The 14,442-nt window shown below is 50.2% G+C and overlaps 1 protein-coding gene across 1 annotated transcript in view; it reads right to left on the bottom strand.

Annotated features, from left to right (window-relative positions):
* Nucleotides 1-1,250: 1,250 nt before the first annotated feature.
* ARK2C (arkadia (RNF111) C-terminal like ring finger ubiquitin ligase 2C) overlaps nt 1,251-14,442 on the bottom strand; it is a gene marked incomplete at its 3' end in the record, with an annotated part of 102,643 nt that continues 89,451 nt past the window's right edge. The window contains exons 3-8 of the mRNA XM_082667901.1: nt 14,002-14,112; nt 9,096-9,225; nt 7,342-7,446; nt 6,937-7,032; nt 1,875-1,981; nt 1,251-1,368 (exon numbers count right to left, since the gene is read on the bottom strand). Of these exons, the coding sequence (XP_082524027.1) occupies nt 1,251-1,368; nt 1,875-1,981; nt 6,937-7,032; nt 7,342-7,446; nt 9,096-9,225; nt 14,002-14,112 (667 nt within the window). The remainder of the gene's footprint in view (nt 1,369-1,874; nt 1,982-6,936; nt 7,033-7,341; nt 7,447-9,095; nt 9,226-14,001; nt 14,113-14,442) is intronic.

The following is a 14,442-nucleotide window of genomic DNA, read 5'->3' as shown; positions in this document are numbered from 1 at the left end:
GATTTGAGACATTCCAAAGGAAGCTCAAGGTCCTCCTCGAGGTCCACGGTGTTTGACCTCAGCCCTTGCGCGCTAGCTGAGAGCACTTTGGCCAAGACCAGGTGTCCATCACCTATGCTACTTTACCTTTAGCATCTGGTTGATTTTTTGCATTAGAGAGGCAGTGGCCAAATGGCCTCTTTGCGACAGGGCATAAGCACAGCCAAAAGGAAGAAGCTGGCGTGAGCAGGGGTATCCTGGCTCCGAGGAACCTGGGGCAGCTCTGGCTGAAAGCTGACGCCTCCTGGTTCAATGTGGAACTGGGGGGAGGGGGGATGGTTGGAGCTAAGTAGATGGGCTCTGGAAGTGTGGAGCCCTCCTTCAAGACAGACCTCTCCCCTTCGCCTACTCAAATGCTGCCTTCCCAACCCCGGCTGAGCCCCTCCGAGGCCCATCTAAGTCCCCATCTGCTCCTTTTCCAGTCCTCCTCTTTCCTGGACGCCCCTCCACGCTCCGTGCACTGTAAACATGAGAAAAACAAAAGCCAAGAGAAAACAAAAACAAAACGAGAACCCCCTCCCGCCTCCCAACCTGGGTGAAAAAAAATCATCCTTTTTCACCGTAAACAGGATTTGGCTTTTTTCTTCACCTTTGATTCCTTTTTCCTTTTCTCTCGTAAAGACGGGAAGATTCGGGCTGTCGTTGGTTGGTTCAGTCAGGCACCAAAACAAGAAACTCAATGAGAACTATTTGGTGCGGATTCGGTAACAGCGACATGTCCACCACAGATGACTAGAGCACCACACACAACATTTTTCTTAAGCTAACATGCTCTGGCTGCCATCCACAGAATTAGCTAGAGACCCCTACATGGTTTCTACGTGGTCAAGAGGTATATATACAATCCTTCAAAGGACAGGATTGAGGGGCCGGGCTATCAGCTAGGACCTGCAGGATCACATCTAGATTCTCAGCAGCATGGGCCCCCCCTTCCCACCCCTGCTCCGGGCACTGCCAGCTCCCTCCCTCCCGCAAAGCAGGTGGATGGACATGGACGGACGGACGGGGCAGTCACCACTCTGGACAGGTGGGCCTCCCCCACCCCCTCCTTTCCTCAGACACGGATACCACCAACTCCTCTTTCCACAAAATGTGCTTGCAGGCTTTTCCTCTACATCAAATGGCTCAGAAGGCAAAGTTTGGCTGCAAGGGCTATGGCCGTGGGGGGACCTGGTGAAGGAAAATGGGGTGTCCACTGGCTAATTCCTCCCTCAGCTGTCAGCTCCCAGTTGTGTCTCAATGTCCACTCGGCAGATGGGGCATTTCTTGCTCATGGCGAGCCACTGGTCCACACACAGTTGGTGAAAGAGATGCATACAGGGTAGGCGCCTGGAAGAGAGGAGGGTAAGTCGGAGGAATGGTCAAGGAGAAGGGCCCCGGGCTGTGCCAGGCGCCAAGGGACACTGGCTCTACTCGGGGAATGAGGAGACTCACACCCAGGACCACTGGGGGCCTGGCCAAAGAAGGTTCTGGGGGCTCTGCCACGGAGTAAGGCTGTGGCTAGGATGGGAATTCATGACAGGAAGGAAAGCCCCAAGGCCCTCCTCCTCCTGGCCCTCCAGATCGACCTGAAATGAAGCCAGGACTTTGTGTGAGGTCCATTCAGGCCAAATGTCTCTCTGTTCTCCTAGCTTTGTGTCCGGGAGTCCACACCATGGGCACCACACATCTAGAATGTTCCACACCCCACCTTCCTAGGACAACCACAGAGCACACTGCACACTTGGCACGTTCACACATGTGCACAGGCAAACAAGCACCCCTGACACACGGTGCAGGACTGATCACCAATCCCCATGAAGGAAGAGGGGGGATTCAAAAGGCGGGGCTCCTACCTCACATCTTCTCCATCTTCCAGCAGAGACAGACAGATCGTGCATTTCTCATCTGTGTCTGACTCCTCCCCCTCTTCCTTCTTGCCCTTGCCATCCTGGGGTCTTCGCTGTGTGAAGCAGAGGAAGAGCACCGACTCACCTGGAGGCCCCTGTCTTTCATCCACAGCTGCCCCCTCCCTTTCAGCCTCCTTTCCCTGTGAGTCAGTCACTTTTTTTTTTTTTTTTTTTTGCAGTACACGGGCCTCTCACTGTTGTGGCCTCTCCTGTTGCGGAGCACAGGCTCCGGACGCTCAGGCTCAGCAGCCATGGCTCACGGGCCCAGCCGCTCCGCGGCATGTGGGATCTTCCCGGACCGGGGCACGAACCCGCATCCCCTGCATCGGCAGGCGGACTCTTAACCGCTGTGCCACCAGGGAAGCCCGAGTCAGTCACTTTTTAAGTTCTGAAGTAACACCCAGACTTCTGTGCGCTTCCCAGACCCTTCTCCCCGCCTCCTCCCCATGCCCCCTCCTTGCTTCAGGATACAGAGTGCAGGAGTGGAGCGGCGGAAGAGGCCAAGCAGTTTTTGTTGTTCCAGGCAACTCATGTTCCAGGTCTAAACTTTATACTGTCCTAGAGGCGTAGAGTTTAGAAAGGAATTGAGTACCTAATGAACCAATCTTTGGAAAACTATGGCTTGTGCATAAACAGCTTCCTCTTTTCTAGTCCCCTCATGCTGTCCACTCCTCCTTACATCCTTTCCAACCTATATCCTTGCCTCCAGACTTCTCCCTCCACTTTCAGGTTCAGCATGCTTCATCTATCCATCCATCCATCCTTCCATCCATTCACTCTTTTTTCCCTTCCTCCCTCCCTCCCTCCCTCCCTCCCTTCCTCCCTTCCTTCCTTCCTCGCTTTCTCTGAACTAATGTCTATTCACTTTTTCTTTCATTACTAGACGAAGGCAGATTTCCTCAACTGGGCATTACCTCCTATAATTTGTACCACACTTATTCTATGTTGTTTGATCTCTCTGCCTGTCCAGAAATTTCCGTTAAAATAGGCACTAGTTCCACTGTACACCGGAAACTAACACAACATTGTAAATCAACTATACTTCAATTTTTTTAAAAAGGTATTAAGTTTTTAAAAAGGTAAGCACTAGTTCTAATATCATGTTAGACATCATGCAAGCACTCAGTTTACACTTGTTGACTTTAATTGTCCTGTTTTAAATTCTTTGCTAATTATTTGAAGACAGTTAACTACTATGTAGAAAGTTCCAAGCTCTTAGATGGTGTGGACCATGGCTCACCCTTCTTTAGATACTGCCCCACACTTGGTTAAGTACAAGGCACATCACTGGTGCTTAAAAAAATATTCTGGGGAGGAAGGAATGTAATCAGTGAATGGAATCAGCCCACTTTCTTGTTCCATCTCCATGCTATGCAGTCAAACATTCTGATAATACCCATGGGAAGAAAACTAAACCTTTTCCCCCCTCTCCAGGGATAAGCAGACTTAAAGGTCATCTTGCCAAGAGAAATCTGAAGAGTCACAAGATAAAGATCACCCAGAGAGTGACTATGACCTTCGGGCCAGGCCTAAATGCCAGGTCTCCCCAGTCTGGCCCCTGGTCCTCAGCTCCGGAGTCTGAAGTAGTCTGGGGAATTGTGTAACCTTATTAGAACATACAAGAAAATCTATACCTTCTGCTCTCAGCCTCCCTGTGCCCTATACACCCTACTGCAATAAGTTTACCCTTAACCAGAAAATCAGAATTACATCCATAGTCCCATATAATTGTCATGGGTTTGGAGTATGAATGGAGTCATGATGATCTGCCTGCCCAAGAACCCAGCCGTGTTTGCTGGTGGAGTGACCTTCTTTTAGTTGGCCCTTTGAGAAAAGGGAATTCCATAAAAAATACCATTGAGACTATTTTCTATTGTTTTTTCCCATCATTATTCAGGATTTCCTTTTTATAGTTAACAATTTTAACTTAATAGTCCTACCTTGTTTTACTATATCTAATCTATATTTCTTTAAACTATATTGTCTCTTTTCAAATCTTATCCTATTTCTTCCTTTGTATTTTTAATCTTTTAGGTCTTCCAGTTTTTGTCTTCTCTTTTCATTATCTATGTAACTTTTATTTTAACTATAAGTTTCTTCAGCATTTTTAATTTAATATGTATTTTAAAGGTTCCCACACAGAACCTTATGTGGGAACTGTCTCTTTTGCCCATACCTTCTCATTTTCATTAACGTTCTGTTTTCACTTTGATGATATTGACATTAAATTTGTATGTAATTTTCATATCTTTTCCTAATTCTTGTTTTTTTATATTTTCTTTTTGACTATATTTTTATTTATTCTTATCATATCATTGCTATTTTAAAATATCCTTTTTTGTTTTGTATTATTTTACTCTCAGTTTAAATTTTTTTTTATATTTTGGGGGATCTTAAATGCTATCATTTTGCATTTTTAATTCTTCTTATTCCTGTTTTTATAATATTTTATTCCCCTAAGTCTCCTTTTATTCCCATAATTTTTTTAGCTCAACTCTTTATGTCATTGGTTCAGTCCATTTTCCCTTTTCATTCTTAGCATTAGTTCTTTTCCTTATCTCCTCTCAGCCTGTTGAAGTAATGACAGCTGAAGTGTGCATCTCTGGCAGGAGTGAGCCCACCCTGGTCAGGAAGGTAGAAGTTGTTCCCGGGCTCCTGAACGTACCTCACTCCCTTCCACATCCTTCTCCAGAAGCTTCAAGCTCTCCCTCCAGAGAATGATCATTTTCTCCATGCAGATGACACACTTATTTACTGAAAAACTGTTGTTTCCTCTATTAACGTACTATCCATGACTGACACATAATAGATGTGTCAGTAAATGTTGACTGGAATCACTGATGGGTAAATCCAGTGCCTCCATGAGGAGCATAGACCAAGGTTCATGGTCTTTGACATTGACACCATGGGCACCTGGGCAAGCCTAGAATCAAGGTGAGAGCAGTCACCAGGTACTGGGCACGGTGCTAAGCTGTGTATATGCGCTGTCCCACTGAATCCCCAGAGTCCCCCTATGGCAGCTACTAACATATCTTTCCCATTTTGCATGAAAAAGGGCAAGGGAAGGGCCAGAAAAGCCAAGTAAGCTGTCTGGAGTTACACAGCTCTAAGTGGTGGTTAGGGACTGTTTGTCCCCCTCCCCCCAAATTCATATGTTGAAGCCCTAACCACCTCTCCCAATGTGATGGAGATGGGGTCTCTGGGGGTAATTAGGTCTAGGTGAGGTCATGAAGGTAGGTCCCCCATGATGGGATTGGTGCCCTTATAAGAAGGGAAAAAGACACCAGAGCTTCCTCTCTGCCATGTGAGGACACAGCAAGAAGTCAGCCGTCTGCCAGCCTGGAAGAGAGCCCTCACCAAGAACCAAATCTGCCAGTGCCTTGGTCTTGGACTTCCCAGCCTCCAAAACTGTCAGAAATAAATGTTTGTTGTTTAAGCCACCAAGTAGAAGGCATTTTGTTATAGCAGCCCAAAGACAGTAGTAAAACTGAAATTCAAAACTGGCCCCGTCTGTTTCCAACACCTAGTGCTCACAGCCACTGCAGCCTGTGGCCTCCTGAGGGGGTGAAGATGGGCTCCAGCGTGACCACCATGAGCATTTTCCTGCTCCAAGTTTCTCAGTGCTTCTCAAGCTTTTAATTCCTAAATTTTAAAAAGTATTGGGCTTCCCTGGTGGCTCAGTGGTTGAGAGTGTGCCTGCCGATGCGGGGGACACGGGTTTGTGCCTCGATCTGAGAAGATCCCACATGCCGCGGAGCGGCTGGGCCCGTGAGCCATGGCCGCTGAGCCTGCGCATCCGGAGCCTGTGCTCCACAACGGGAGAGGCCACAACAGTGACAGGCCCGCGTACCGCAAAAAAAAAAAAAGTATGTATTTACCTGTTTTCATGGCAGACTTTATTTCATAGACCAGTGTTAGTTTATTCGAAAACTCAGCAGAAAATACAGTGTGTTCCCTCCCTTCCCCTCTCAAAACTCAGAGTTTGCCCTATTAATATCTTGCACTAGTGTGGTACATTTGTTAGAACTGATGCACCAGGAGTGATATATCATTATTAATAAAGTCCATTAATTTACATTAGGGTTCTAAGGGTTTAACAAATGCACAATGTCATGTCATGTCCACCATTATAGTAGCATAAAAAGTAGTTTCACTGCCCTAAAAGTTCCCTATCATCCACCTATTCATTTGCCTATCCCTCTCCTAAAGCCCCTGGCAACAGTGGATCTTTTTACCGTCTACTCTTACCTTTTCTAGAATGCTGTGTATTTGGAATCATACAGTATGCAGCCTTTTCAAGTCAGCTTCTTTCACTTACTAATATGCATTTAATACATATTTTCTGCATCACATCTATTCATGGCTTAATAGCTTATTTTTTTAAATCATGGAATAATATTCCATTGTATGGATCTACCAAAGTTTACGTACCCATTTACTTATTGAAAGACAGATTGGTTACTTCCAAATTTCTTATTTATTTGAATTTTTTTTTTTAATTTAACTCCAATACCTGGACTCCAGTCCTACTCCAGAGTCTTCCTGGAGAGTCTTCCTCCACAGGCTTAGGGTAGAGCCTGTGAATCTGTGGCTTTAAAAGCAGCCCACGCAAACCTGACGCTCACCGAGGACTGGAAACCTACGCTCTGAAGCCTTAGCCGCCTGTTTGTCCACATGTGAGATTGGACTTGGAATCTTTTCTAAGGTAAATCTTAGCCTGCAGTGCAGGTGCTCCCTTGGCCCTCCTCATTCAGATACAAACATTCATCTCTCTGTACACCCACTCACAAGTCCACATGCACACACACATACCCAGCTCCCTTCCTGGTCACACCTGGCAGAAGCAAGGGAGAAGACCCTGGGAAGGTAGCAGAGCTTCAGAGCATCTAGCCAGAGCAAAAGCTTCTAGAGTTCGGACCGTGCCCCTCGGTGGAAAGCTGGGCCAGGGTCAACTAGATCGTACCCACCCCAACCCCAACTATGCAGGCTGACCTGCTGGTTGGCTCACCTTCTTGTACTTGTGGGGGAAGGTGAACCTCTCAATGGTGTTCTGTACAGCTCCCCGAGTCACATTTCCCAACCTGTCCTCGAGCTGCAGCAGCTCCTACAAAGAGAGAACGTGTGGATGTGTGCATTCTGCACGTGCAAACACACGCATGCACTCATGATAAGGAGGAGGGGCACTGAGAGACCTGCAGAGCATTCACGTCGATGGGAAGAATTGTCAAATGCTCAAAGACTGCGAGATCTCTACTCACTCTCTTCTTCTCTCTCCTACTCTCAACCCTGAGGCTACGCCTACCACCCATGCCCTCCCCACCCGCAGGGGAGGGAGAGGGGACAGTGGCATCTCCACCAAGCCGGCGGGAGCCAGGCTGACGGGAGGGTCCCCAGACAGAGGGGCGGGGCGTACCTCATAGCTGTCCCGCACAGCGGAGGTGTGTCTGCTGGCATTCAGTCCCTGGAGAGCAAGGAAGTGAAGCTGAGGGTAAGGGTAGTTTCGGATTTCATGGACGACCTGTTGGGGAGAAAACGCCTCAGACAGGATTCCAGGCTCCAAGAGCCCAGCTTCTGACTCCCCCTCCCGTAGCCAATCAGCGCACCCCTGAGATGCTGCGGTGTTCGGAAGCGCTGTCTTTCCTCCTCCTGTGTCCCCCTGTCCTCATCAAGAACCAAGCCTGGGCCGAACCAGCCCCAGAAAGAATAACAAAATCAGTAAAGTAACAACTAACCTGACTGGGCATTTATTTCATGGCAGGCACTGTTAAGCCCTTCAAACGATTAATTGAATCATCTCACCTGACCTGTAACCTGGGTGCAATTACTATTCCCATTTTGCTGATAGGGTAAGTGAGACACAAGCGGATGAAGTAAGTGACAGAACCATGGTTTCAAACCCAGGCAGTCGGATGGCAAAGTTCACTCCCTTCCCCTCTGCTCTGTACTGCCCAGAACAGGGTGGGGCAAGTGAGGGCACAAAATTTAAGGAGGCACCGAATGACTCAGTAACCAAGATAAATAATACTTTAATGTAGTATTTTAAAATCAAAATTAATGCAAAGAACCCATGATGAACAAACTATCAAAATTTTAAATAAAAACAGGACCTGATCCTTTCCTTGCACGGCCCTGCCTCACTCACCTCACCCTGACCCTCACCCTGTCTCCAGCTGTGAGTCAGAGCTCCTCAGCTTACTCCTGCACGATCCTGGACTTAATCTTTCTATGCCTCAGTTTGCCAATCTGTAAAACAGGGATAAAACCTTTCGTGTGGTGTTTTTGCGAGGCTAGTGATTAGAACGGTGCCTGGTATGCAGCGAGCGCTCAATAACCACTAGCTGTTATTCTTAGGAGATGGTGCTTCTTAAGGCGAACCTTAGAACTTCCGAGCTGACAAGGATTCTGGGATTATTCATCCAAGCCTCTCATTTTACACAGGAGGAGACTGAGGTGCTGAGTGGTTAAAGGGCAAAGGCAAGGGCTGGAAGGGCCGAATTATGCTCTAGGGCAGCAGCATGAAGAAGCTGTCTGGAAATAAGGTTTTCAATCAGCCTTTCGCTGCTTTAGTGGACTATCTTCACCTTCATTCCACACAGCTCGGGATGCCAGGGACGCAAAGGCCCCAAACCCCACCACAGTCGCCACACCCTGCGGCGCTGAAGGCCGGCCCTCTGCACAAGGCAGCACCAGATCAGCAGGCAGCCTCAGGGGCCACTTCTGGGGTCTCCTGTGTTCCCCACACCAGGCATCTTCATCCCATTTCACGGATAAGTAAAACCAAAGCCCCGGGAAAGCTGACCCAATAAATTAACTAAATGAGGTCACGTGGGGTCCAGGGACTACGCTGCTTGCTCTTAGCCCTGAGCCTTCCCCCCACCCTCCCTCACTCCACCTCCCAGCCCCCAGACCGGGGCCTGCCACAGGGTCCCTTGCCCCACCCCCAGTGCCCCACCTCCTTTCAGCAGTGCTGGCTTCTGGTCCAGCAGCTTTGCTTTCTTTCCCCTTCAAGCCCAGTTGGGAATAGGAGCTGGGAGGGGAGGGGAGCGGCTGACCTGCCTGTGCTCAGGACACAGCCGGGCAGGACACAAGGGAGCCACAGGCCTCAGCCCACCATTGGCACCAACAGGCAGCAAGGGAGTCAGTTTCCTGGCAGAGCCTCTCACTCACCATCTGCGTGGAGGAGGAGTTTCGGGGAAAGTGGTGCATTCGAGGAGTCGCTAGGTAATGCTGATAGTGCTGGGGCATGGGCCGCACCTGGAACTGAGCGGGACTCAAGCCGGTGTCCACACTGAGATCCCTGCAGGGACACAGCCACGGTGAAGCACAGGTGATCCGGCCATCGGGTTGCAGAAGGGACCTCAGACATCAAGCCCGTCGAGTAGAATCAGAGTCACAAACTGCCGGAGCTGCAAGGGGTTCAGTCTCGCCCAGCCCCGCCCCTCTCTTTACGGCGAAGGGAGCCGAGACTCGGAGAAGCCCCGCCCCTCTCTTTACGGCGAAGGGAGCCGAGACTCGGAGAAGGAAGGGCTCTGCTAGATCTAAGGGACCGGTATAGTCTGGGCCTCACACTACTTGAGACTAGTGCACCAAAGCCCGTCCCTGAGAGAAATGCTGAAAGAGGAATCCAAATAAGCCGGTCACGGATACAGAGCAAAGGAAAGACAGCTCCAGATAGAGTGGAGGGGGGCAGAGGCCATACTTTGACCACTTTGAGAAAATAATAGGAGAGGGACCTGCAGCTGTGAGGCAGGAAAGCTCTCCTGGACCACCGCCCCTGCTCCTCACCATACAGGAAACTCATTTCACTTAAAAATCAATCAACTGAAAAGGATCCAGTGTTCCTTGGAAAATGGCTAAGTTCTGGTCTGAGACAGAAAAAACAAAAAGTGCAACGTGAGATTGAAACATCTTGTCATAACTAAAAGCAAGGAAGTTATCAAGGTCAAGTCAAAAGGATTCGGGAACCATCCTGGAGAGGCTCCCACTGGCAGACTTTGGGCATTTTGTATCAATGAGTGTAACTGCAATAGACTAAAATACATCAAATAGGTTCAAATCCGTGAGAATGAAATGATGCTAAAGAAAACTGGTCCCCTTTGAAGGATGCAAGGGAACCAATGCTTCATTTTGAAAACTAATAAATAAAGGGGAAGGGGCTTCCCTGGTGGCGCAGCGGTTGAGAGTCCGCCTGCCAATGCATGGGACACGGGTTCGTGCCCCGGTCCGGGAGGATGCCGTGGAGCGGCTGGGCCCGTGAGCCATGGCCGCTGAGCCTGCGCGTCCGGAGCCTGTGCTCCGCAACGGGAGAGGCCACAACAGTGAGAAGCCCGTGTACCGCAAAAAGTAAAATAAAATAGAAAATAAAGTGGAAGAACCAAACATTTATCCTGCCTTTCCTCTGTTAACTGTACTGCAGGGTAACCAAATCGTGGATGAAGGAAAATTGCTCTTTATGAAAGTTGTCTAGCTAATAAATGAATAAGGAATGATTGAATTATTTGTCACATTCCTTCATCCCCTAAAGAAATAAAGGATCTGGGCAAAGATTATCAATTGCTACTAACATCACACAGGAGAGACAACCAGCCATCTGCTGGAAGAACACAGCACCTCGTATGAAGTGTTTTTTGCCAGAAAATGCAAGTTGAAGCTGTATCTGCTCAAGTCGCAACCTGGGTGCCAGTGTATAGTGAGTTTAGCAAACCAAGGGGCGTCTGAGGTGACACCTCCAGAGCATAACCAGCAAAATCCAGATGAGGGGAAACTACAGGAAAAAAAGCCTGATTCAACAAATACTTTTTTTTTTTTTTTTTTCGGTACGCGGGCCTCTCACTGTTGCTGCCTCTCCCGTTGCGGAGCGCAGGCTCCGGACGCGCAGGCTCCGGACGCGCAGGCTCCGGACGCGCAGGCTCAGCAGCCATGGCTCACGGGCCCAGCCGCTTCGCGGCATGTGGGATCTTCCCAGACTGGGACACGAACCCGGGTCCCCTGCATCGGCAGGCGGACTCTCAACCACTGCACCACCAGGGAAGCCCTATCTTTTTTTTTAATATGAGGATCATTAAAGGAATTTCTGCTTCCAGCTGTGATGCCTATACAGTATGACATATATATATATTCCTACATTTCTTCTATATATTAGCCCACATCCCTGGAACAACTCCTGATGAGTCTGTCACTTGGGACATGAGGTAACTCTTGGAGCCAGTTGGAAGCAAACTTAGAAATTCTCTTAGTCCAGTCCCTCACTTTTGCAGGCCCAGCGGAGGCCTGAAGAAGGCCAGTGCCTTATCCATGGCCCCAGGCTAGCCAGTTAGAGGCTCCAGGGTTTCCGATCCTCGCCTGGGTTCACCCCATGACCTGCCTCGGAGAAAGGAGTTCCCCGGGGCACCTCACGTGGCAGAAACTCTGACTCTTAGCACCTGCCCAGCAGTCCCAGGGAATCCAACAGATTCAAAGTAGCAGAGAGATGTTCAGGGAATTCTACCAAAAGCAAAGTCCCAAGGAACTGGGAACAGAATCCCTCCAATTCTAGGAATGCTGAGTGGAGAGGCAAAAGACACCTCAGCCCTCAGATGAGAGAGGTGATCTGCCCAGGTTGGGCCTGAGGGCTCTGGGATCCCCTTTTATCATCTCATCAAAAATCCCTTCCCAAACCCAGGATCCTCGAACAGGGCTCCTTTGCTGAGGCCGAGCTGCTTGCAGGGGAAGGATGGTAGGAAGCTCTCACCCCTACCCCCCTCTCCCAGGTGCCCAGGCAGGGCTAGGGCTGTGTGGCCACGCAGGCTGCCATCTGCACTGGGGGCAGAGTCAGAACTGTGAACCCAGGACTGAGTCAAAGGAGCACGATGAGGACAGAGACACTGGAGCAGGGCTCAAGGTCAGGGTCAAGTTATCGGGCCCAGGCCAGAAAGGGGAGATTGGGGAGGATTTATCCCCCAAGGCCTGCTGCTCCCACACACTCCCAGGCCAGGATGCTCAGTGCGCACAGCTGCTTGGGTAGGGCTAGAATCTCCTAAAGTAATGGGGGGAGGGCCAGGCAGCCTCAGGCCTGGGGCTGGACGAGAGCTATTGGGGCATGCCAATTCCTGGAATGACTAGGGCAGAAGTCAGTGGTTTCTGATGATTCTCTAAAGGAAAGGGGGGGTGCACAGACACACTCCCCACCTCCTCCCTCCCAGGGATCCTTGCAGAGGGTGAGCGAAGCCCCTCCTACAATGCATTTCCTGTCATCTAATTTCCAGACCTCACATCTCCTGGCAGAAGAGGCCTCCCTGGAAAAGAGGGGTGGGATGAAAAGCCCCTCGTCACCACTTGGATGGCCCTTGCTGGAGCAGAGCTAATTACAGGGAGGAGAAAGGGCCTCCTACTTGGGAAGTGGGGACAGGACAGGCAGAAATGGCCCCGGGTGGACCCGGGGCGGGACTCAGCCCAGGGCCCTCCCAGCATCCCCTGCTGGGGCACAGACCAGCCTCTCAGGGCCCCCGCCGCTCTGTTTCTCTAGGCAAACAGGGGTCAGGAATGCAGAGCGACAGAAATGAGCGAGGAGCACAGGAGATTTGGCCAAATAGAGCAAGTCGGCGGCCTAACCCGCACCGCGCCTTCCGCATCTCAGCGGCACCCGCCTCACCGCATCTCCTATCCCCTCCCACTTGCCACGCTGGACCTTGTTCAGATCCCTCAGCCGTACACAAGGACCCCAGGTGCTCTGTGTGCCGAAGAGAATTAAACTGGATTGACTTGCCTGCTGAGGGACAGAATTTCATCCAAACAACAATTAAATCTTCCTAATTTGAATCTGCTAATTAGAAAAAGTCTGGGCTGAAGCTGGCCGTGGTGCAATCTATATTTTAGGAGAGCGTTAAATCTAACAGAGAAAACCTGAGAACTACTAAAAGCTGGAGACACAGAACCTGTTAAATCAACCATTTCCTGCACCTAGAAGCACCTTTAGCGTCCAGTCAACCAGAACTACCCTTTTGAACCATCCTGGGTGTCTGGTCCTAGGCTGCTTCCAAAGCAACCCTTGCCCACACCAGTTTGCCTGACTAAATGGCTGAGTAATGACACTAATGTACGTCTGTTTTTTAAATAGCCCATCCCTTTCCGTTGAGGTTTTTTGTTTGTTTTTACATTCTTTAAAACACACACACACTTTTTTACCTCAAAGTTGCAAAAACTTCCTGGATACTCTTCACTCAGATTCCCCAAGTGTTAAAATTTTACTGCCTTACTGCATTTCTATTTCCTTCTCTCTCTCCACGTATACATCCATACATACAAACACACACACAGAGTTCTCCGTGGATTTTTTTCCCTAAACTATTGAAAAATAAGTTGAAGGCATGATGCTCTTTACCTCTAAATACTTTAGTGAACTACACATCTTTTTCAAGTGTTCAGGTGTTTAGATCCAGCCCTAGTTTAGGTCAGCCCACCCCTGAGCTAGAACCTGTGAGTAGGGTGGGACCAAGTATCCAAAACAAAGCAATGATGCATCCCAGGGCAACAAAGCCCTCTGCCCTGAGAGCAGGAGACTGTGGGAAGACGTCACAGGGGCCCGCTGCCTACAAAGACACCACAACCAAGCCCTCAACCTCTCCCCAGCCAATCTCCCCAGTCCTTGCCTCCAACCCAGCTGGCTCTATCTCCATGAGCCTGTTTTGCCTCGCTGGCATGCCCTGGCACTTCTCTCTGGACTCCTCAAGGCCCACCCCCTCCAGGAAGCCTTCCCTGACCATGCTAGCTCCTGAGATTCTCCTTTCCGCCCCCCTCCCAGGGACCACTGGTTCACAACATTCCCTGAGCTTGGGAAATGCTTTTGCATTCCTGTCCCATCCTCCCCTGCAGTACCATGAACACTGAGCCCAAGGCTGGGCACATGATGGCCCCTAGCCACATCTGGGCTCATTGCTGGAACCAGGACCTTGGGGGGCCATCTGGCCCTGAGGGTGGACAGGGCAAAAGCTGGGGCTTGAAGATTAGGACTCCGGCATCATTGACGTGAAGGAAACAGGAGCTCCGTGGATCAGACAAGACCCTCCTCCCTCCCTCCCCCAGGGACCCCACTCACCAGTCAGTGCCCTCAGCCAGATACCTGGGCTGAGGTGTCTGTAGTTGGTGGCCGAAGTCGAAGCTGGGGTGGAGGCGGTGAGGGTGGACAGACACTCGCTCCTGACTCCGCCTGCCCGGAAGGGAAGGAGGAATCCAGGCGTCAGGGCTGCCCAGGGCCAGCCCAGCCCCCAGGAGTGCTCAGCAGCCCCAGCCCACAGCCTGCGTGTGGAGCAGCGGCCTTCAGCCCTCGTCCCAAACTCCAAGGAAGCTTCCTGGGCAGCAGCCAATAACTCAGAAATTCCCGCTGTCTCTGGGCTGCCCACTATACTGAGCCTCTCCCTGGGTGTGACTACTGCAGATCAGCTGTCTCACCCGGTCTCTCCAGCTTCTCTGCTCCTTCTCCTACTGCTCCCCTCTGTCCTTGGTGGGATGTATTCAGGACACACAGACCGGCCTCCTG

Source organism: Grampus griseus (assembly GCF_964374135.1).
Source record: "Grampus griseus genome assembly, chromosome: 12".
Classification (NCBI taxonomy): Eukaryota; Metazoa; Chordata; class Mammalia; order Artiodactyla; family Delphinidae; genus Grampus; species Grampus griseus.
The sequence above is the reverse complement of the archived record's forward strand: the minus strand, read 5'-3'. Positions and strand labels throughout refer to the sequence as shown.